General features: G+C 45.2%; 1 protein-coding gene across 1 annotated transcript in view; it reads left to right on the forward strand.

Moving 5' to 3' along the window:
- The first annotated feature begins 4,923 nt into the window (after positions 1-4,923).
- The window catches only part of LOC122944381 (acetylcholine receptor subunit alpha-1-B), a 42,113-nt gene continuing 21,908 nt past the window's right edge, over positions 4,924-25,128 (forward strand). Inside the window, exons 1-3 of the mRNA XM_044302579.1 lie at positions 4,924-5,354; positions 10,827-10,972; positions 11,054-11,098. Coding sequence (XP_044158514.1) covers positions 5,312-5,354; positions 10,827-10,972; positions 11,054-11,098 — 234 coding nt within the window. The 5' untranslated portion in view covers positions 4,924-5,311. The remainder of the gene's footprint in view (positions 5,355-10,826; positions 10,973-11,053; positions 11,099-25,128) is intronic.

Here is a 25,128-nt window from a genome sequence, read left to right on the forward strand (position 1 = left end):
GCACGACCACTGCTGATCACAGGGTGGTCGTAACTATGGAAACGCGGAGTGTGTATTGTGATGGAAAAATGAATCCAGCCAGCAAAGGAGGCAATATGGAGACAATACATTAACAAGTGGCTTATATGGACTTCCTCTACATAATAAATGCTATTTGCTGAAGTGACATAACCCCTTTAAGTATACCTATCAGGAGAGATGATCTAAAGATCTCTTTCAAGACTCTAATGGGTGGAGAATATCATGGCAGACAGAGGGTAGAATTAGCATAGAAATAAGGCCAACAATGAACACAGTCAAGAAAAAAGAGGTCATGCATCAAATAGTTAAAGCGTACCTACGGTAGCCGTTAAACAAACTCTGCAATAATCAATAGTACAGTGTGGGTACATAAGGAATAACTATTTATGGCCACTATATCACTTGTCTCTTGACATTTGTTAGCAGTTTTCCTCTGTACAGTATGAACATTTAGTTTGCAGTTTTCTCAGACATGGTGGGGGGAGACTATCTGCCATCCACTGCACACAGAAGTAGAGGAGAAGCTGCTTCATAAGCTTCCCTTCCTCACTCAGAAGTATGTCCCAGGATCATGAAGGGCATTTTAGAGACCTACTGAGTCTGACCTGTACTGATTGTGAATTTAGCACCTGTGCTGAGATATAACTCTCCTATGTAGCTGTGCAATCTCTTTAGTGTCTCTCTTTGAGTTCTGCTGCCCCCTTCTTCCCCCTCCCCTCCCCATAGACCTTGTATTGAGATGTGTTATATGACCCCCCTGGGGAGCTGGTCTGTCTCAGGATTTCAAAGCATTTTTTAAAGTGAAAAGCAATTTGCAATGGGGGAGGGGGTAAACAGCTGAAAACATGAGAACTAGACATTTCTCATTGATACAAAAATATTACAAAGTTTCTTGTGGTCGATTGTACTATTGATTTATGTAAAGTTGTGTGTAAATACAGTGACTCCTTAATGTTGGTTTGACATAAGCTATTGCGGCTTTGCGAGGACAGGTGCATTCGTATCTTATTATGGAACATGTCAAGCTATAGGGTCTTGTCATTACTCCAGAGACTATAAGATAAGTGTCTGCAGAACAGACCTGATGTGGAACAGTAGTCTACATGGTACACCATATAAGACTACTAATGTTAGGCCACAAAGATTTGTTGTGCCGTCTTGTGAGGTTTTCCCAATCAAGGTGATCTTGGGTAATGAGTAGAAATTTTAAAAAGATTTTGGCCCCTCTTTAGTATGTATGAAGCCACCGGTGACTTCAATCCACCCGAAAGTGGAGGCGCCAGCAGCTTCACACACAGAGGAGGAGCACGCGTTCTTCTTAAAGAGACTCCACTACTAGCAATGATTGCCTCCATATAAGCCACGGCACATTATCAAAATCATGCATTCCTAAGGAAACCCACTGACACCAAGGACTCCATCTAACAGATTAATGCTGGACCACTAATGATTGTTTTTGAGTCACTGTGCAAGCACCATTAGATAGGTCTATCAGCCCTGCCCATCAAAGGGGAGGGGGGGGGGGGTTGTACTGAGCACTAGAGAGGGTACTAGTTTGCTCCTTCATTTCTTTTCTGCTGTTTTTGGGTTACGTTCCCCAAATCCATTGGGGCTTCTTTCTAGTAAAATCTGGAACAAACCTTATCCCATGATTTCGAGCGTCTTATTTTGTGGACATACCGGTAAGTCATGGCTTCCCGATTAGCAAACCTTTTTCATAGTAGTGCCTGGGAACCCTGGTTAGTAAATACTGCCATAGAGGGTGCAAATGCACCCAAGCCCTGATGATTGAAATAGTGATATAAATGACACATTCTAGAGGAGACTTGCAAATGTCAGATTTTGTATTTGGCCCTAGGAACTTCAGTAAGTGCATGGCCAATCTGATGATTTTGCTATAAAGTACATGTAAAAGTGCATATATGGTAAACTATGCTTTCCCTTTGCATTGTAAATTCCAAATGATTGTCTATAGCAGGGCTGGCCAACCTGCGGCTCTCCAGCTGTTGTAAAACTACAATTCCCACCAGGCCCTGCTGTAGGTTGATAGCTGTAAACAGTCTGGGCATGCTGGGAGTTGTAGTTTTGCAACAGCTGGAGAGACGCAGGTTGGCCATCCCTGGTCTATAGGCTGTAACTAGTTAAATCTGGCAGTCATAGTGAGATTTCTGATTCAATTTAAAGGTTGTTTGGACGGCACTCCGTAAATATGTTCCGGTGCTCGGCGGTAAAGCCAATAAACGTATAATGTATAAAACCGCGGCACTCGGGTAAGTAGATAAAACATGCTTTTTTATTCTTTTTTATCCATCCAGGAAAATTAATAAATAGACTAAGGCCAACGTTTCGGTCTCATCCCGAGACCTTGTTCACGGCCTGAATGAAGGAGACGTCCAGCGCACCAGACGTCTCTTTCATTCAGGCCGTGAACAAGGTCTCGGGATGAGACCGAAACGTTGGCCTTAGTCTATTTATTAATTTTCCTGGATGGATAAAAAAAGAATAAAAAAACATTAATTATCTACTTACCCGAGTGCCGCGGTTTTATACATCATAGTGAGATTGCTGGACCTGACCTCTACCCCAGCTTGTAGGCTGGGTTCAGACCTGAGCGTTTTACAGCGCGTTCCTACGCGCTGTAAAACGCTCAACAAGGAGAAACCAATGCTTCCCTATGGGCATGGTTCTCACCTGAGCGTTTTACAGCGCGTACAATCGCACTGTAAAACACCCGACGCCCCAAGAAGTACAGGAGCTTCCACCTTTCATTTCTGACAGTTCCTTTGGAAAATAAAAGGTGGAATCTGATTGGCTGCTATCGGCAACTAAGCCAGTTCTACTTTACACCAGTTTGATAAATGACCCCAGTTGTCTGTAGAAGGCAAACATTTAAGGGTACTTTCACACTAGCGTTTTTCTTTTCCGGCGCTGAGTTCCGTCCTAGGGGCTCAAATCCGGAAAAGAACTGATCAGTTTTATCCTAATGCATTCTGAATGGAGAGTCCGTCCCTCAGGATGCATCAGGATGTCTTCTGTTCAGTCTTTTTGACTGATCAGGCTTTTCAGAAAAACGTAGCATGCAGTATTTTTAACTCCGGCCAAAAATCCTGAACACTTTGACTGAACGCCGGATCCGGCCTTTTTCCCATTGACTTGCATTAACGCCGGATCCGGCGCCGTGTGTTCAGTCAAAACGGATCCGGCTTTTGCATGTTAAACCCGAAAAATAGGAAAAAAAAGTTAAAATCCATAAATGGCGGATCCGTTTTTTCCAATGCATTTTTCCATTGTGATCGAAAGCCTGATCAGGATTCAAATGTAATCAGTTTTCACACGTTTTTCCGGATCCGGCGGGCAGTTCCGGTGTCGGAATTGAACGCCGGATTCAAACAACGCTAGTGTGAAAGTAGCCTAAAGAGGATCTGTCACCCCCAAAGTGCAGCGCCATCTGCAGGCAGCATGTTGTAGAACAGGAGGAGCTGAGCAGATTGATATATCGTTTTGTGAGAAAAGATTCAGTTAAACTTGTAATTTCCACATTTAAATCTCAGCTTTTTCTAACTTAAGACCAGCCCAATGAACAGTTCTCCATACACGGGGGAGGTGTTATCAGTGATTGATAGCATTCTCTGTGTAAGGCCTCATGCACACAGCCGTAGCCGTTTTTGCAAAAATATTGATCGGGTCAGCGCCTCCTGCTCTATAACATGCTGCCTAAAGATGGTATTGTATTTTGTGGTGACAGGTCCTCTTTACGAGATACCTAGGGATGAGCGAATCGACTTCGGATGAAACATCCAAAGTCGATTCACATAAAACTTAGTTCTAATACTGTACAGAGCAGGAGCTCCGTACAGTATTAGGCTACTTTCACACTTGCATTCAGAGCGGATCCGTCTCAGACGGATCCGCTCATATAATGCAGACGGTGGCTCCGTTCAGTACGGATCCGTCTGCATTATATTGTATAAAATGTCTAAGTGTCAAAGTAGCCTCAGACGGATCCGTCCAGACTTTCAATGTAAAGTCAATGGGGGACGGATCCGTTTGAAGATTGAGCCATAGTGTGTCATCTTCAAACGGATCCGTCCCCATTGACTTGCATTGTAAGTCTGGACGGATCCGCTTGCCTCCGCACGGCCAGGCGGACACCCGAACGCTGCAAGCAGCGTTCAGGTGTCCGCCTGCTGAGCGGAGGCTGAACGCTGCCAGACTGATGCATTCTGAGCGGATCCGCATCCACTCAGAATGCATTAGGGCAGTGCGGATGCGTTCGGGTCCGCTTGTGAGCCCCTTCAAACAGAGCTCACAAGCGGACAGCCGAACGCTAGTGTGAAAGTAGCCTTAGAATGTATTGGCTCCGATGAGCTGAAGTTATTGCTTAGCGAAGTTAATTTATACTGTAAAAAAACATTTCCCGAACTCGGGTTCAGTTCCAAGGTACCATTTGTAACCAAACCCGATTTCGGGAAATGTTTTTTTTACAGTACAAATTAATTTATGAAGTTATTACGCGAAAGCAATAACTTCGGCTCATCAAAGCCAATACATTCTAATACTGTACGGAGCTCCTGCTCCGTACAGTATTAAAACTACGTTTTATGCGAATCGACTTTGGATGTTTCATCCGAAGTTGATTCGCTCTTCCCTACTGATAACCATCAGTATGTGATCAGTGGAGGTCAGACACAGACCCCCCCGCCGAGCGCAGCAGCCTCCTCACAGGTTACCAAGCATAGCGCCATCCATTGAATAGTGGCTGTGCTTGGTATCGCAGCTCAGCCTCATTCACTTGAATGAAACTGAGCTGTGCCTAGGTCATTTAACCAATAAATGTGGCGTCACTAGCCTAGGAACAGGTGATCGGTGGGGGGGGGGGGGGAGTTGTGAGGTGTCGGACCGCCACCAATCAGATACTGATGGCCTATGCTGTGGATAGGTCATGCTCGGAAAACCCCTTTAAGAGGGTTGTGGGCAGAGACCTGCGAACACACAAAAAAATGATAGCTTACTTATGGTGGAGTATAAATGAGAGGAGATAAAACTTTAGTAACTCTACTGGAAACCATATGTTTTCAGAGACATGTCTGCTCTATCATTTCTCAAAGCTCCCAGAGGCTCAGCTGTCCCCGAGAACAGGTGGAGAGCAATAATAGCGCCCTAGCTTCATTCCAATCCATGGCACCGGAAGCGGCAGTGTCCTCCACACCAGACGAGGTTTAGCAGTCTAAAGTTTCATCATTCCCGGCATCAAACCAAAGTGTAAGAGAGCTGGAAGGAAAGGAAGGAAATGGATATTACTATCACATGCCTAATTCTCTTCATATCATCAGGTACATTTGCTATTTTTTACATTTATTGCATGGTATAACGAAAGGTTTCGGTGAGCATTGTCCTAATAATTCCTCGTAATGTATGTCCGTCATTTACGCCTGTTCATTGCGGATGAGGCTGATAACCTCTATGACATCTAAGGTGGCTGTAATTGGTGAAAGCGAAGAAAAGTCTTTGTGGTTCATTTATAAAATATGTCTTAGACTTGTTTTCTGTATTTAGGATGTGTAAGTAGACTCTCTAGGAGACTTTTCTTCTTCTCCAAGACTTCTTGCTGTGATGGTTTGGTCTTTGTCATGTAAGAAGGTTATTATGTAGATCAGCAGGGACTGTGCATTGGCTTAAAGCTGTTTTGTAGACAAGAATAGGCACTGTTATAATGGGTCTGCAATAAAAAAAACATATGTGACACGGACATCATCCGTATTTTATGCGGATTCGCATTTTCCAGACTGCAGAATACATCGTCGTGTGAGTGCACCCTAATAATGATTCTGCTATATTATCCCCATCTATGGATAAAGGCTCATGCACACGAACGTATTTTGTTTCCCTGTCCATCAAAAAAAAAAAAAATTGCGGATAGGATGCGGACCCATTCATTTCAATGGGTCCGCAAAAAAAAATGCGGACAGCACACAGTGTGCTGTCCGCGTCAGTATGTCCGTTCCGTAGCCCCGCAAAAAAAATAGAACATGTCCTATTCTTGTCCGTTTCAGGCATTGTTACAATGGATCCGCAAAAAAACAAAGGATGACATACGGATGTCCTCCGTTTTTTTAGTTGTTGCGGATCCTCAATTTGCAGACCGCAAAAGACATACGGTCGTGTGCATGTAGCCTACATGTGAGTTTGTATAGAGCTGACTATCGGTTCTGCAGAGTGCACCGTGTAACCTATGAACGCCGACCATTGAGCCAGCACAACTGCTGCAGTACTGAATAGTTTCAACAGGTGGCGCTGACATCACTGCATTGAATACAGGAAGATTCAGGGTGTATTCACACGCTGCAGATTTTTTTTGTCGAAATTTCAGCAACTTAAAATCAGCTCCTTTCATCTGAATGGAAATCCACATGCATGTCGCCAAAATACTTCATTCAGATGAAAGGAGCTGATTTATATTTGCAGAAATATTTTCCGAGTGCCCCCATCAATGTGGTGCAAGTTTAAAAGAGGCAAGTGAAATCATATTTTTGAAGACTTTTTAGATCTGTCGTCTTTTAGTGTTGGTTTTGTGTAGTGGGAACGTCTCCTGTTACCTACAGCTGTGAGACATTGGGGGAGATTTATAAAACTGCCTTTGTTGCCCATAGCAATCAGTCACAGCGCAGCTTTCATTTCTTATAGTGCTCTTTAAATATGAAAGCTATGCTGCGATTGGTTGCTATGAGCTCTTTCTAGGAGAGCTTCGCGACAACCAATATGTCCGCCTTTGTGTGTCACACCTATGTTATTTTGCTTTCTCAGACCCCTGAATAGCAAATCTGCCTTGTTAGGCCTCGTGCACACCACCGTTGTTTGGGTCCGCATCCGAGCCGCCGTTTTGGCGGCTCGGATGCGGACCCATTCACTTCAATAGGGCCGCAAAAGATGCGGACAGCACTGCGTGTGCTGTCCGCATCCGTGGCTCCGTTCCGCGGCCCCGTTAAAAAAAATATAACATGTCCTATTCTTGTCCGCGCTTTGTGGACAAGAAAAGGCATTTATATTGCCGGCGCCCGTTCCGTTCCGCAAATTGCGGAAGGCAACACGGGCGGCTTCCGTTTTCTTGCGGATCCGCGGTTTGCAGACTGCAATAAACGGCACAGCCGTGTGCATGAGGCCTTAACCAGAGATTCCTCTCCATTTCTATTTCTCTTGAAAGTTAGGCCTTATGCACACAAACGTATTTTCTTTCCGTGTCTGTTCCGTTTTTTTTTTTTTGCGGAGCCATTCATTTCAATGGGTCCGCAAAAAACTGAAGTAACTCCGTGTGCATTCCGTTTCCGTATGTCCGTATTTCAGTTGCGCAAAAAAAAATAGAACATGTCCTATTATTGTCCGCATTACAGACAAGGAAAGTAATGTTCTATTAGGGGCCAACTGTTCCGTTCCGCAAATTACGGAATGCACATGGACGTCATCTGTATTTTTTGCAGATCAGTTTTTAGTGGACCGCAAAATACATACGTTCGTGTGTATGAGGCCTTAGGCTGATACAGTCCTGATCAAAAGTTTAAGACTACTTGAAAAATGGCAAAAAATCATATTTAGGGCTCTTTCACACCTGCGTTCTTGTCTTCCGGCATAGAGTTCCGTTGTCGGGGCTCTATGCCGGAAGAATCCTGATCAGGATTATCCTAATGCATTCTGAATGGAGTGAAATCCGTTCAGGATGCATCAGGATGTCTTCAGTTCCGGAACGGAACGTTTTTTGGCCGGAGAAAATACCGCAGCATGCTTCGCTTTTTGCTCCGGCCAAAAATCCTGCCAAAAACATTTTTTGCGGTCTGAGCATGCGCAGACCGCAATGCCGGATCAGTTTTTCCGGAATGCTGCGGTATTATCTCCGTCCTGAAAAGGCAAAAAGACTGAACTGAAGACCTCCTGATGCATCCTGAACGGATTGCTCTCAATTCAGAATGCATTAGGTTTAAACTGATCAGTTATTTTCCGGTATAGAGCCGCTAGGATAGAACTCAGTGCCGGAAAAGAAAAACGCTAGTGTGAAAATACCCTTAGTCATCCGACTATACAATGTCCCTTCACACGTGCTGTTACTGTTTAAATCTTAACTTTTATTTTTTAAATCATAGTTGAAATACCTAAATAAACATAAACTGTGAGACTGTGTAAAAATCTCTGTAGTCAGCAGAATTCTACCCTACATTCTATTTAATATAGAGGGTAAATGAGGTCACTATTTGTATCTTCTACAGCAACACCCTGCTTAAGGGCTCTTTCACACCTGCGTTCTTTTCTTCCGGCATAGAGTTCCGTCGTCGGGGCTCTATGCCGGAAGAATCCTGATCAGTTTTATCCTAATGCATTCTGAATGGAGTGAAATCCGTTCAGGATGCATCAGGATGTCTTCAGTTCCGGAACAGAACGTTTTTTGGCCGGAGAAAATACCGCAGCATGCTGCGCTTTTTGCTCCGGCCAAAAATCCTGAAGACTTGACGCAAGGCCGGATCCGGAATGAATGCCCATTGAAAGGCATTGATCCGGATCCGGCCTTAAGCTAAACGTCGTTTCGGCGCATTGCCGGATCCGACGTTTAGCTTTTTCTACCTGGTTACCATGGCTGCCGGGACGCTAAGGTCCTGGCAGCCATGGTAAAGTGTAGCGGGGAGCGGGGGAGCAGCATACTTACCGTCCGTGCGGCTCCCGGGGTGCTTCAGAGTGACGTCAGGGCGCCCCACGCACATGGATGACGTGATCGCATGGCACGTCATCCATGCGCATGGGGCGCTCTGACGTCACTCTGGAGCGCTCCGGGAGCCGTGCGGACTGTAAGTATACCGCTCCCCCGCTCCCCACTACTACTATGGCAACCAGGACTTTAATAGCGTCCTGGGTGCCATAGTAACACTGAAAGCATTTTGAAGACGGATCCGTCTTCAAATGCTTTCAGTACACTTGCGTTTTTCCGGATCCGGCGTGTAATTCCGGCAAGTGGAGTACACGCCGGATCCGGACAACGCAAGTGTGAAAGAGGCCTAAGCCTCATGCACACATCCATGGAACACGGACCGTGAGATACCGGCCTGGATTGGTTGCTATGACGCCGTGCCCTTCGTGCTGCCGCTGTTGTACAGTATACAGTAATACACTCGTATAGATAATACGAGTGTATTACTGTACAGCAGCGGGGGCGCGGCGTCATAGCAACCAATGACACTGTGCGCTTCTGCACTCAGGCCGGTATCTCACGGTCCGTGTTCCACAGACGTGTGCATGAGGCTTTAATCAACAAAGTAGCCAGCTACATGCGCGCTAGAGCTGGATACATATGGTTTCCTGAATATCTGCTCGTGCCCTATTATTAGTTCATTAGAAGGGATTATCTGCGTCTGATAGCGCTCTTAAAACACACAAACACCGCCTCCCGACATGTTTTTCCGGCAAACCAGAGTCCTCAGGGGATCGGGCAGGTAACAGTAACAGCACGTGTAAAGGGACGTTCTATAGTCGGGTGACTAAGGGCTGTTTCACAAGAGCGGATGCCGTGCGTGACATCCGCTGCGTGAATGACAGCTAAGACCCGCTGCGGGCAGAAGAAGCACGGAGCGATAACATGATTGATAATGCATTGTGCCCCTTTGTGATCTTTTTACTACAAAGTCACAGTGAGATAAAGTTATCACCGTGATTTTGTAGTAAAAAGATCACAGAGAGGCGCGGAGCATTATCAATCATGTTATCGCTCCGTGCTTCTTCTGCCCGCAGCGGGTCTTAGCTGTCATTCACGCAGCGGATGTCACACACGGCATCCGCTCTTGTGAAACAGCCCTAAGTGTAATGAATTACAGTTGGGGACAGTCACAGCTCCATACACTGTGTAGTGGCCGTGTCTGGATAATGCAGCTCAGTCCTATTAAATACAATAGACATTCCCTTTAAAGATGTTATCCACAATTTTTTTTTTTTTTTTTTAATGCCCCCACCCCCTTAATGTGGCATCTGTCAGCAGATCTGTACCTATGACACTGGCTGACCTGTTACATGTGCGCTTGGCAGCTGAAGACATCTGTGTTGGTCCCATGTTCATATCTGCCCGCGTTGCTGAGAAAAACAATGTTTTAATAAATGCAAATGAGCTTCTAAGAGCAACAGGGGCGTTTCCATTACACCTAGTGGCTGTGCTCTCTCTGTAACTGCCGTGCCCTCTCCAGTTTGATTGACAGGGCCAGGTGTGATGTTTTCACGACCTAGCCCTGTCTATCAAAGTGGAGAGGGCACGTCAGTTGCAGAGAGAGCAGAGCCTCTAGGTGTAATGGCAACGCCCCCGTTGCTCCTAGAAGCTCATTTGCATATGTTAAAACATCATTTTCCTCAGCAACGCGGGCAGATATGAACATGGGACCAACACAGATGTCTTCAGCTGCCAAGTGCACATGTAACAGGTCAGCCAGTGTCATAGGGACAAAACTGCTGACAGATGCTCTTTGAGCACTTTAACAGTGATAATGTTGAAAATATTTCTACTGAGCCAGCGCTGCGCTCCATGGTGTAATAACATTGCGGGCGCTCCCTGGATCACATGCTGTACATTTGGCACGTGATCTTAGTTCGGTTACAACCCACAATGTACATGGATTGCGCCTGAGCAGTAAGGCAGTGTTGGGCGCTGTGGGCAGTCAGAGGTCGTAAGTTTGGAAATAATGGTGACCACCAGCTTTCCAGCTGCAAGCAGTTCCCTATATCTCAGCTTCCAGGACCCCTGTGAGAGTCATACTCTGTGATACTTTCTCTACTCTACTCCACAGCTGGAGCCGTTCCCTCCTATGAACATGAAACTCGTCTGATTAAAGACCTCTTTGATAACTACAGCAACGTTGTGCGTCCAGTAGAGGCATTTGCTGATAAAGTTGTGGTCACGGTCGGATTGCAGCTCATCCAGCTTATTAATGTGGTATGGAGGAGAACTGATTCAGCAGAGTTAAACATTTGTCTTCTGTATTTCTACTAATAGTATTATGCCTTATGCTTCCAGGATGAAGTCAATCAAATTGTAGCAACCAATGTGCGTCTCAAACAGGTTTGTGGGTGCACTCCTTTATTCTTTAATATTTTATAATATGTTATATTATCCTCTTCTTTTTGGAAAATAAAACTTAAAGGGCATCCGTCAGCAGATTTGTACCTATGACACTGTCTGACCTGTTACATGTGCACTTGGCAGCTGAAGGTATCTGTGTTGGTCCCATGTTCATATGTGTCCAGCATTGCTCAGAAAAGTGATGTTTTTAATGTATGCGAATGAGCCTCTAGGAGCAATGGGGGCGTTGTCATTACACCTAGAGGCTCTGCTCTCTCTGCTACTGCCGTTCCTTTAAAGGGTTGTCCCACCTGGGACATTGATGGCATATCCCTAGGTCCAGGGGCATAGCTAAAGGCTCATGGGCCCTGGTCCAAGGGTTCAGCTTGGGCCCCCGCCTTCCCTCAGTGTTTTGTGGCTAGGGAGCACATAACCTTCATGCTGCCTGCAGCAAAAAATTGAAACAGTTGACCCCCCCCCCCAACCTTCCCATGCCAAATCCTTGACCTAACCCCTTGGTGTCTTTCTATAACACTGGTGTCTTCTTATGTGGCACAAGGGTCTTTGGGCCCCCTCAGGCTCCTGTGCCCGGTAGCGACGGCTACCTCTGCACCCCCTATAGCTACGCCCCTGACTAGGTCCCACCTCTGGGACTGGCTCCTATTTGCAGAACAGGGGCACTAAAGTGAAGGAAGAGTAAACCATGCATGACACCAACCCTCCAATCGATGCTATGGGACTTCCAAAAATAGCTGAGTGTCTTTGTTTGACTTTTTTCGGAAGTTCTATAGTAGTAAACGGAGAGGACTATGCGCATGTGCGGTGTGCTCTCCATTCACTTCGGGACCCCATTCTGCAGATAGGAGTGGGTCCCAGAGGTGGGACCTAGCGATATGCCATAAATGTCCCAGATGGGACAACCCCTTTTAAAGCAGTTTTCAGCTACCAGAACTTCAGATTCAAGATTGTTGGAGGTCCCCATGGTTGGACCCCCAACAATTAGACACTTATCCAATATGGTGTGTATAGGGTATAAGTGTCTGACTGTTGGGGTCTGACCATCGAGACCTCCAACAATCAAAAATAGTGGTTCTGAAGAATTTAACAGCAGTGCACGTGTGATCACTGCTGTGAAACTGCAGGAAAAAGTGCTGAGCAGTGTCTTACATGGACCAGGGGCCATATTTGTTCACCACCCATCCATTCTCATCGGGGACTACGGGACCTCCATTTTTTTTTTATTGCTGGAAGTCCCAACGGTCAGGCACATCCCCTATCCTGTGGATAGGAGATAAGTGTTAGTAGGGAAAACCACTTTTGGACTGTCCATCAATATCTGATCTATAGGGTTGTGCACCGGGGGTTCGCGCCGATAATCAGTAGAATGAAGAAACCATAGAATTCCAGCGAGCACTGCTCCCCTTTCATTGTGGCCATGCTTTGTAGTGCAGCTCAGTCCCATTAAAGCAGGCATCTCAAACTCGCGGCCCTCCAGCTGTTGTAAAACTACAACTCCCACAATGCCCTGCTGTAGGCTGATACCTGTAGGCTGTCCGGGCATGCTGGGAGTTGTAGTTTTTCAACTGCTGGAGGGCCGCGAGTTTGAGATGCCTGCATTAAAGTATATGTGAATAAGCTGCAATGCCATACACAATCAGACCCATATGTATGGCTGGAATGCTGCTGCAGATCTGGGGGGGGTCCAGTAGTTTGGACCCCCACCAATCAAACATTGATAGTTTGTGAACAGTTGAGGAAAATCCATTAATGGGAATTTACTATAAACATGTATTTTGGGTATGAGTCAGCGGATAAAGATGAACATTAGACTACTGTGCCCCCATGATGGTCTCATCCTGTGGCGGCCATTCCAGCATTAATCATCCTCACCCATGATGAATGCATGGCATTGTAATTAACTTTGTGGCAACGTCTAATTCTTGTCTGCACAGATCATAACTGTAGATTAGATATGGTCAGAATCGTGCTTCAGCTCATATTGGTGTGGACTAGATGTGGCCGGGGGTCAAAGGCGGACGAATTCTAGTCACAAATAGCTAGAATAGTCTAGCTATTAATAAAGTATGGACCCGTACCCTCATGTTCAATCATACAATGCTCTTTCTTGTTCATACATACCAATACTAATGAGCTTAAAGGAGTAAGAAAGAAAGAAAAGTATTACTATCCAATCAATAGGGCATCTCAAATGACGTATTATTATTACAACATACATGCAATAAGAATATTCTTCATGTTTTTTTAGGTACATTACATTTTCCTCTCTGTTAGCGCCCCCTGCTGTGTCTCCTTCTGATCCACCTTCTGTATTCAGAGATGGACTAAGGCCCCGTTCACACGAGCGAGTTTTCCGCGCGGGTGCAATGCGTGACGTGAACGCATAGCACCCGCACTGAATCCGGACCCATTTTTTTCAATGGGTCTGTGTACACACATCAGTTCTGAAAAACGCAGCATGTTCTATATTCTGTGTTTTTCACGCAGACCTGGCTCCATAGAAGTGAATGGGGCTTCAGTGAAAAACGCATTGCACCCGGAAGCAAGTGCGGATGCAATGCGTTTTTCACTGATGGTTGCTAAGGCCTCTTTCAGACGGGCGTTGCGGGCAAAAATGTGGGTGCGTTGCGGGAACATGCGCGATTTTTCAGCGCGAGTACAAAACATTGTAATGTGTTTTGCACTCGCATGAGAAAAATCGGCATGTTTGGTACCCAAACTTCTGTGAAGAAGTTCGGGCTTGGGATCGGTGTTCTGTAGATTGTATTATTTTCCCTTTATATCATGGTTATAAGGGAAAATAATAGCATTCTGAATACAGAATGCTTAGTACAATAGGGCTGGAGGGGTTAAAAAAAATAATAATAATAATTTAACTCCCCTTAGTCCAGTTGATCGCGCAGCCCGGCATCTCTTCTTTCTTCTTTCTTTGCTGTGTGCAGGAACAGGACCTGTGGTGACGTCACCACTGGTCCTGTTCCTGCACAGAAGACAGACAGAAGAGATGCCGGCTGCGCGAGCAAGTGAATTAAGGCGAGTTAAATATTTATTTATTTATTTTTAACCCCTCCAGCGCCATTGTACTATGCATTCTGTATTCAGAATGCTATTATTTTCCCTTATAACCATGTTATAAGGGAAAATAATAATGATCGGGTCTCCACCCCGATCGTCTCCTAGCAACCGTGCGTGAAAATCGCACCGCATCCGCACTTGCTTGCGGATGCTTGCGATTTTCACGCAGCCCCATTCATTTCTATGGGGCCTGCGTTACGTGAAAAACACACAAAATAGAACATGCTGCGATTTTCACGCAACGCATAAGTGATGCGTGAAAATCACTGCTCATGTAAACAGCCCCATAGAATGGGTCGGGATTCAGTGCGGGTGCCATGCGTTCAACTCGCGCATTGCATCCGTGCGGAATACTGGCCTGTGTGAAAGGGGCCTAAGAGTTGTTTGTAAACCTCCCGTTTTTTTATCACGCGCGTGAAAAATGCATCAAAACGCATTGCACGAGCGCGAAAAAAAACGGAACAACCGAATGCAATCGCAGACAAAACTGACTGAACTTGCTTGCAAAATGGTGCGAGTTTCTCTGAACGCATCCAGAGCCAAGCCGCCACGCTTGTGTTAAAGAGGCCGGTATTGAGATCTGGCAGATGATCTAAATACCGGAATTAAACAGATCGGTTTTGATTTTGCACATCAGGCTGCATCCGTTCCGTTGATTCAGTTGTGGAAAATCAAAATGGAAAAAAAAACAGATCTGTCACTAAATACATTGAAAATCAATGGGTGACAAATCAGTTTTTTTAGGCTCCTCAAAAAATAAATCCGTCACCATTGACTTACATTGTTTTCAGTGCCGGATCCATTTTTTTCTGTTTTTATGACCTTCTGTTTTTATGACCAGCTTGCAGCGGTTTTGTGTCCGTCACAAAACGGAATGCTGCTGGAACGGTAGACATCCTGATGCATCCTGAACAGATGTCTTTCCATTCAGAATACATGAGGAATAAGCGCAAACGTTTTTTTCCGGTATTGAGATCCTCTGCCAGGTCTCAATACCGGAAAACAACAAAGGCTAGTGTGAAAGTAACCTAACATGCACGGTAGTCTTTGGTCATTCCTTCCCTCCCTTTTCTAAATTCACAGAAATACATACAGTCATGTGAAAAAATTAGGACACCCTTTGAAAGCATGTGGTTTTTTGTAACATTTTTAATAAAAGGTTATTTCATCTCCGTTTCAACAATACAGAGAGATTAAAGTAATCCAACTAAACAAAGAAAACTGAAGAAAAGTCTTTTCAAGATCTTCTGTAAATGTCATTCTACAAAAATGCCTATTCTAACTGAGGAAAAAGATAGGACACCCTCACATGTATTCCCTCTTAAATTGGCTCAGATCTCACACAGGTATATCACACCAGGTGCACATAATTAGTAGATCGTTACTCTGCATGTTGAATGAGGCTTGCCCTATTTAAACCTCAGACATTTAGTTTGGTGTGCTCCTGACTGTTGAAGTGAGAGTGAGCACCATGGTGAGAGCAAAAGAGCTGTCAGAGGACTTCAGAAAAAAGATTGTAGCAGCCTATGAGTCTGGGAAGGGATTTAAAAAGATCTCAAAAGATTTTGAAATCAGCCATTCCACTGTCCGGAAGATAGTCTACAAGTGGAGGGCTTTCAAAACAACTGCCAACATGCCCAGGACTGGTCGCCCCAGCAAGTTCACCCCAAGAGCAGACCGCAAGATGCTAAAAGAGGTCTCCAAAAACCCTAAAGTGTCATCTCGAGAACTACAGCAGGCTCTGGCTACTGTTGATGTAGAAGTACATGCCTCTACAATCAGAAAGAGACTGTACAAGTTTAACTTGCATGTGCATGGGAGGTGTGCAAGGAGGAAACCTTTGCTGTCCAAGAGAAACATCAAGGCCAGACTGACATTTGCCAGAGATAAAGTTGACAAAGACCAGGACTTCTGGAATAATGTTCTTTGGACAGATGAGTCCAAAATTGAATTATTTGGACACAACAGCAGAGGACATGTTTGGCGTAAACCAAACACAGCATTCCAAGAAAAGAACCTCATACCAACTGTGAAGCATGGAGGTGGAAGTGTCATGGTTTGGGGCTGCTTTGCTGCAGCAGGACCTGGTCAGCTCACCATCATAGAATCCACGATGAATTCTACTGTGTATCAGAAGGTGCTTGAAGAACATGTGAGACCATCAGTTAGAAAATTGGAAAATTGTGAAAAAATTAGGACACCCTTTGAAAGCATGTGGTTTTTTGTAACATTTTTAATAAAAGGTTATTTCATCTCCGTTTCAACAATACAGAGAGATTAAAGTAATCCGACTAAACAAAGAAAACTGAAGAAAAGTCTTTTCAAGATCTTCTGTAAATGTCATTCTACAAAAATGCCTATTCTAACTGAGGAAAAAGATAGGACACCCTTGCCCCTAATAGCGAGTGTTACCTCCTTTGGCTGAAATAACTGCAGTGAGACGGTTCTTGTAGCCATCTACCAGTCTTCGACATCGGTCTGAGGAAATTTTACCCCACTCCTCAATGCAGAACTTTTTCAGCTGTGAGATGTTTGAGGGGTTTCTTGCACGTACAGCCCTTTTCAAGTCACCCCACAGCATCTCAATGGGATTCAAATCTGGACTTTGACTTGGCCATTCCAGGACTCTCCATTTCTTCTTTTTCAGCCAATCTTTGGTTGATTTACTAGTATGTTTTGGGTCATTGTCATGTTGCATGGTCCAGTTCCGCTTCAGCTTTAATTTTCTAACTGATGGTCTCACATGTTCTTCAAGCACCTTCTGATACACAGTAGAATTCATCGTGGATTCTATGATGGTGAGCTGACCAGGTCCTGCTGCAGCAAAGCAGCCCCAAACCATGACACTTCCACCTCCATGCTTCACAGTTGGTATGAGGTTCTTTTCTTGGAATGCTGTGTTTGGTTTACGCCAAACATGTCCTCTGCTGTTGTGTCCAAATAATTCAATTTTGGACTCATCTGTCCAAAGAACATTATTCCAGAAGTCCTGGTCTTTGTCAACTTTATCTCTGGCAAATGTCAGTCTGGCCTCGATGTTTCTCTTGGAAAGCAAAGGTTTCCTCCTTGCACACCTCCCATGCAAGTTAAACTTGTACAGTCTCTTTCTGATTGTAGAGGCATGTACTTCTACATCAACAGTAGCCAGAGCCTGCTGTAGTTCTCGAGATGACACTTTAGGGTTTTTGGAGACCTCTTTTAGCATCTTGCGGTCTGCTCTTGGGGTGAACTTGCTGGGGCGACCAGTCCTGGGCATGTTGGCAGTTGTTTTGAAAGCCCTCCACTTGTAGACTATCTTCTGGACAGTGGAATGGCTGATTTCAAAATCTTTTGAGATCTTTTTAAATCCCTTCCCAGACTCATAGGCTGCTACAATCTTTTTTCTGAAGTCCTCTGACAGCTCTTTTGCTCTCACCATGGTGCTCACTCTCACTTCAACAGTCAGGAGCACACCAAACTAAATGTCTGAGGTTTAAATAGGGCAAGCCTCATTCAACATGCAGAGTAACGATCTACTAATTATGTGCACCTGGTGTGATATACCTGTGTGAGATCTGAGCCAATTTAAGAGGGAATACATGTGAGGGTGTCCTATCTTTTTCCTCAGTTAGAATAGGCATTTTTGTAGAATGACATTTACAGAAGATCTTGAAAAGACTTTTCTTCAGTTTTCTTTGTTTAGTTGGATTACTTTAATCTCTCTGTATTGTTGAAACGGAGATGAAATAACCTTTTATTAAAAATGTTACAAAAAACCACATGCTTTCAAAGGGTGTCCTAATTTTTTCACATGACTGTACATGGAGCAACTTATCTACCACTTAAGCAGAGGACATGATGACTACTACTGGACCCAGGATCTGAGAGGATCTGCTTCCCCTGTTTGTTATAGAATTGTCCTAGATATTACCCACAGCTACCACTAGAGGAAGCTTGCTGCATCCACATTAATACGGCTCACACTAGCTGTACAAATACCTGTGCAGTTAGCGCCTCCTAGTGGCAGCTGCTTGCATTTATAATCATTTATCAAAATCTTCCTAGACATAGCATGTAATGAAACTGGTTGTCCGATGGATAAATATTATATTTCTCTGCCACTCTTTTTTGTTCTCCTAGGCCCCGATTCCCAGGCGATCATGGCATAAGATTTAGCTCCCGATATGGGAATGTGGTCATGCACTGTCAAGAGGCTCGTGATCATCAAGAGGGGGCAAATCACAGTTCTGACACTGTCTGATCAGCACAGACAGTTGAGAACTGCACCAGATTCACAGTGCATACCCTGAATTGCATATCGGGAGCAGAAACTAATTGCACAATTGCTTGGGAACAGTGGGCCAAGGAGCGAAAAAAAAACAAGCGGCATCTGCGGAGCACAGTCAGGCTCCTCATATCCCCAGCAGATGAGCACTCAGAAGAGAGTGGATACAGTGCATTTGGAAAGTCTTGAGACCCTTTCACTTTTTTATGTTGTCGCCTCGTGCTAGAAAAAAAAAAAAAAATCTAATTTTACCCCAATATGCTGCACTTAATACCCCATGATAAGAAAGTGAAAACAGATTTTGATTGCAAGGTACTTCTCACACATTTGGGCCCCTAAATTGCCAGGGCAGTATAACTACGCCACAAGTGACCCCATTTTGGAAAGAAGACACCCCAAGGTATTCCGTGAGGGGCATGGCGAGTTCCTAGAATTTTTAATTTTTTGTCACAAGTTAGCGGAAAATGATGATTTTTTTTTTTTTTCTCTTTTTTCCTTACAAAGTCTCATATTCCACTAACTTGCGACAAAAATAAAAAATTCTAGGAACTCGCCATGCCCCTCACGGAATACCTTGGGGTGTCTTCTTTCCAAAATGGGGTCACTTGTGGCGTAGTTATACTGCCCTGGCAATTTAGGGGCCCAAATGTGTGAGAAGTACTTTGCAATCAAAATCTGTAAAAAAATGACCGGTGAAATCCGAAAGGTGCACTTTGGAATATGTGCCCCTTTGCCCACCTTGGCATCAAAAAAGTGTCACACATCTGGTATCGCCGTACTCAGGAGAAGTTGGGGAATGTGTTTTGGGGTGTCATTTTACATATACCCATGCTGGGTGAGAGAAATATCTTGGCAAAAGACAACTTTTCCCATTTTTTTATACAAAGTTGGCATTTGACCAAGATATTTTTCTCACCCAGCATGGGTATATGTAAAATGACACCCCAAAACACATTCCCCAACTTCTCCTGAGTACGGCGATACCACATGTGTGACACTTTTTTGCAGCCTAGATGCGCAAAGGGGCCCAAATTCCTTCTAGGAGGGCATTTTTAGACATTTGGATCCCAGACTTCTTCTCACACTTTCGGGCCCCTAAAAAGCCAGGGCAGTATAAATACCCCACATGTGACCCCACTTTGGAAAGAAGACACCCCAAGGTATTCAATGAGGGGCATGGCGAGTTCCTAGAATATTTTTTTTTTTTGCATAAGTTAGCGGATATTGATTTTTTTTTGTTTTTTTCTCACAAAGTCTCACTTTCCGCTAACTTAGGACAAAAATTTCAATCTTTCATGGACTCAATATGCCCCTCACGGAATACCTTGGGGTGTCTTCTTTCCGAAATGGGGTCACATGTGGGGTATTTATACTGCCCTGGCTTTTTAGGGGCCCTAAAGCGTGAGAAGAAGTCTGGAATATAAATGTCTAAAAATGTTTACGCATTTGGATTCCGTGAGGGGTATGGTGCGTCCATGTGAGATTTTATTTTTTGACACAAGTTAGTGGAATATGAGACTTTGTAAGAAAAAACAAAAACAAACAAAAAATTTCCGCTAACTTGTGCCAAAAAAAATGTCTGAATGGAGCCTTACCAGGGGGGGGGGGGGGGGGGGTGATCAATGACAGGGGGGTGATCAATGACAGGGGGGTGATCACCCATATAGACTCACTGATCACCCCCCTGTCATTGATCACCCCCCTGTAAGGCTCCATTCAGACATCTGCATGATTTTTTACGGATCCATGGATACATGGATCGGATCCACAAAACACATGCGGACGTCTGAATGGAGCCTTACAGGGGGGTTATCAATGACAGGGGGTGATCAGGGTAATCAGGGTGATCACCCCCCTGTCACTGATCACCCCCCCTGTAAGGCTCCATTCAGACATCCGCATGATTTTTTACGGATCCATGGATACATGTATCGGATCCACAGAACGCATGCGGACGTCTGAATGGAGCCTTACAGGGGGGTTATCAATGACAGGGGGTGATCAGGGTAATCAGGGTGATCACCCCCCTGTCACTGATCACCCCCCCTGTAAGGCTCCATTCAGACATCCGCATGATTTTTTACAGATCCATGGATACATGTATCGGATCCACAGAACGCATGCGGACGTCTGAATGGAGCCTTACAGGGGGGTTATCAATGACAGGGGGTGATCAGGGTAATCAGGGTGATCACCCCCCTGTCACTGATCACCCCCCCTGTAAGGCTCCATTCAGACATCCGCATGATTTTTTACGGATCCATGGATACATGTATCGGATCCACAGAACGCATGCGGACGTCTGAATGGAGCCTTACAGGGGGGTTATCAATGACAGGGGCTGATCAGGGTAATCACCCCCCTGTCACTGATCACCCCCCCTGTAAGGCTCCATTCAGACATCCGCATGATTTTTTACGGATCCATGGATACATGTATCGGATCCACAGAACGCATGCGGACGTCTGAATGGAGCCTTACAGGGGGGTTATCAATGACAGGGGGTGATCAGGGTAATCAGGGTGATCACCCCCCTGTCACTGATCACCCCCCCTGTAAGGCTCCATTCAGACATCCGCATGATTTTTTACGGATCCATGGATCGGATCCACAAAACGCATGCGGACGTCTGAATGGAGCCTTACAGGGGGGTTATCAATGACAGGGGGGTGATCAGGGAGTGTATATGGGTGATCACCCGCCTGTCATTGATCACCCCCTGTAAGGCTCCATTCAGACGTCCGCATGTGTTTTGCGGATCCGATCCATGTATCCATGGATCCGTAAAAATCATGCGGACGTCTGAATGGAGCCTTACAGGGGAGTGATCAATGACAGGGGGGTGATCAATGACAGGGGGTGATCAGGGAGTGTATATGGGTGATCACCCGCCTGTCATTGATCACCCCCCTGTAAGGCTCCATTCAGACGTCCGTATGCTTTTTGCGGATCCGATCCATGTATCCGTGGATCCGTAAAAATCATACGGACGTCTGAACGGAGCCTGACAGGGGGGTGATCAATGACAGGGCGGTGATCAATGACAGGGGGGTGATCAGGGAGTTTATATGGGGTGATCATGGGTGATCAGGGTTTATAAGGGGTTAATAAGTGACGGGGGGGGGTGTAGTGTAGTGTGGTGTTTGGTGCGACTGTACTGACCTACCTGAGTCCTCTGGTGGTCGATCCTAACAAAAGGGACCACCAGAGGACCAGGTAGGAGGTATATTAGACGCTGTTATGAAAACAGCGTCTAATATACCTGTTAGGGGTTAAAAAATTCGGATCTCCAGCCTGCCAGCGAACGATCGCCGCTGGCATGCTGGAGATCCACTCGCTTACCTTCCGTTCCTGTGAGCGCGCGCGCCTGTGTGCGCGCGTTCACAGGAAATCTCGCGCCTCGCGAGATGACGCATATATGCGTGACTGTGCGCCAGCCTGCCACCTCCGGAACGCACATGTGCGTTAGGCGGTCCGGAGGTGGTTAATGTTGGTATATTGAGGCCTGTTTTGGTTTTGCCCTAGTCCCCTATCCCCTACACACGTGCTGCATGGCACAGTGTAGTGACTGCCCTACATACAGATAGGCAGCGTACAGCATCTCAACCAGCCTATGTCCATATAAAAAACTGGACAGATTATTATTACAGATGCATCTGGTGGCTGAGATGACCCGTAGACACAGCGGCAGGCCACCCAGTACCGTCCTTTTCTAGGCACCCGCCTTCTTAAAGTCACTGCAGGGACCCCTGTAATTAATCACCTTGCTGTCTGCCGCAGTGTGAACGGTAATATTTGCAGGCATCTGAGTAGTGGGCCCTCACAATGAATTTTACTGGTGGGCTCTAGGCACCTCAATCTGACACTGGAGAGGACTACAACTCCCAGCATGTCCATTCTGTTATTATGTGATATCAGAGGACAATTCAGAGAGGGAGAGGAGTACAACTTCCAAGGTTCCTCAGGCTTACCACTTCTCCACTGCTGAACTCTGTCCCCGCCTGAACTGATCACATGAAGGTAGCGTCATCACAGGTCCTTCCCACTTCTCCTCTCCACTGCTGAGCTTTGGCCCCGCCTGCACTGATCATCACACAGGTCCTTCAGTTCTTGCACTGTAGCCGATTAGAGTGTCTGCCCTGCGGTGCCCCCCTTCCTCCTTGAAGAGCCCAGATATTTTTGGTAATTTATAAATACTAGAGATGAGCGAATCGAAGTTGACGAAGTGAAATTCGATCTGAATTTCAGGAAAAATTTGATTTGCACTGAATCAGAATTTCCTCACGCTTCATGGTAACAAATCGCATTTTTTCCTAAAATGACTGCTGCACATGTTAAGACATGGAGCAAGGAACTCTGGGAATGAGGGATCACCCACAATGCCATCCATGCAGCCAGTCAGCAGCCAGCCAGCCCTGTGATGTCACAGCCCTATAAACAACGGCAGCCATCTTAGATTCTGCCATTTTCCAGTGTACTTGGTGCAGGGAGAGAAGTCTGCAGGCGCTAGGGACAGTGCTAGAAAAAACTTCATTGTGATAACAAAACGATTTACAAGTGCAGGGAAAGATTATTCAATGTGTAGGGAAAGGATAGGGAGGAATCATTCCGCAACATTTATGTTGAACAGGGTTCAGTAGGGGAGGATACAGCCTCGGTAATAGGAACAATCCTATTACACCTTGCTGCACTGACTGGGGATCCAAATTGCCATTATACAGCTCTGTAATTCCAGCAAACCGTTCTTATTATTGGGGTGCAAGTGCTGTTTGATACAGGGTTTATTACAAGGAAATATTTCTATGTCTATGTCATTTTTTGGCTTGTCTTAGTGGAAAAAAAGGGCTTATTAGCCGTTGTGTGGCGAAGTGAGAAAATTACAGCCTTGTTTGGCGTGTATTAGTGGCAAAAAAATATATGTTATTTGTCGTTCAGCGGTGCAGTTATATGTTCTAAAGCCCTTTTTGGCCTGTATTAGTGCCCAAAAAAAAGTATTTGCCATTATGTGGTAAAGTGAGAAATTTGCAGCCTTTTTGGCGTGTATTAGTGGCAAAAAAATATATATTATTTGCTGTTCAGCGGTGCAGTTATATGTTCTAAAGCCTTTTGTGGCATGTATTAGTGGACAAAAGTAAGGGTCTATTTGCCGTTCAGCGGTGCAGTTATATGTTCTAAAGCCATTTTTGGCCTGTATTAGTGGCAAAAAAATATATATTATTTGCAGTTCAGCGGTGCAGTTACATGTTCTAAAGCCCTTTTTAGCGTGTATTAGTGGCAAAAAATAAGTATTTGTCTTTGTGTGGTGAAGTGAGAAAATTACAGCCCTTTTTGGCATGTATTAGTGGTAAAAAAAAGTATATATAATTTTTGCCGTTCAGCAGTGCAGTTCTATGTTCTAAAGCCTTTTGTGGAGAGTATAAATGGAAAAAAGTAAAGGCCTATTTGTCGTTTTGCGGTACAGTTATATGTTCTAAAGCCTTCTTTGCCGTGTATTAGTGGGGAAAAAAGGGCTTATTAGCCATTGTGTGGGGAAGTGAGAAAATTACAGACTTATTTATTTTCCTTTTTATTTATTTATTTGATCTAACAGTATGTCAGGCAGAGAAGTGCCAGGCCCTGCACAGGGGAGCGACACAGGCCTAAATGTTTCTGGCGCAGGCACAGGTCACAGCAGAGTAAGGGGGCGTGGCAACAGGAGTCGCAGCAAGAGGCCTGAGCTCCCGGTGCCATCTAGCGGTCGTGTCCTGACCAGCAACCCAGCGGGTTCTTGAATGGTTGACTCGGTCATCCACTTCTTCCCAAGTGACATCAGACACCCCCAGCCAAAAGTCGGTGGGTTCATCAGACACAAACAAGGAAGAAGTATAACCCGCAAAGGCTATAGGGAGAGGGAGGAATAAATAGCCTCCCCAATGACCAAACGAACCACACCTGATAGGAGGTGGGATTCTGTTCAAACCTAAAACAGTCAGATCCAGTCACGTGCAGCAACTCTGACAGATCGTCTCTGAACACCCACAGGGCAGGGTGTGACAGAGAGAGGACATATGGTCAGGGGCTGGCTGGCAAATTTTAGCCTTGGGGGCAAGCACACAACACTAGCCCATGTGTAGCGGCCCACCCTTAACCTGTTTAACTCTACCTACCATATAAAGGTGGTATAGGTAAATGGGGTTTAAATCCTGAAATGGCGGCAGCTGGCTGTGCTGTCATGTTAGGATCGTACACATGTGCAATCCCAGATACAGGACATGATTGAGTGCGTAGCAACAGCATGGTCATTAGGGGTACCAGATTTACCAACTTCTGAGCTGAAGAGAGTCCATAAACTATAATGGGGTCTGCTCAGGATGCTTCTCCTTGTATACAGAACTTTTCTGTCCGGTCTTTTTGACAGAATCTGTCACAGTGGCTGGAACGCAGATGTGAAGAGATAATATTAGATCAAAGTATAGCATCAGCTGCACGTTTAACACACAAATACAGAGCAAGAACCAAGATCACTACATCCATACAGCACCAGAACCAAACCTATAAGTCAAATACAGCACCAGAACCAAGTTCCCTGCATGAATAGAGCACCATAACCAAGTTTACTGCATGAATACAGCACCAGAACCACGTTCACTACAAGAATACTGCACCAGAACCAAGCCTATAAGTCAAACACCGC

Source organism: Bufo gargarizans, chromosome 8 (assembly GCF_014858855.1).
Source record: "Bufo gargarizans isolate SCDJY-AF-19 chromosome 8, ASM1485885v1, whole genome shotgun sequence".
NCBI classification, from domain to species: domain Eukaryota; kingdom Metazoa; phylum Chordata; class Amphibia; order Anura; family Bufonidae; genus Bufo; species Bufo gargarizans.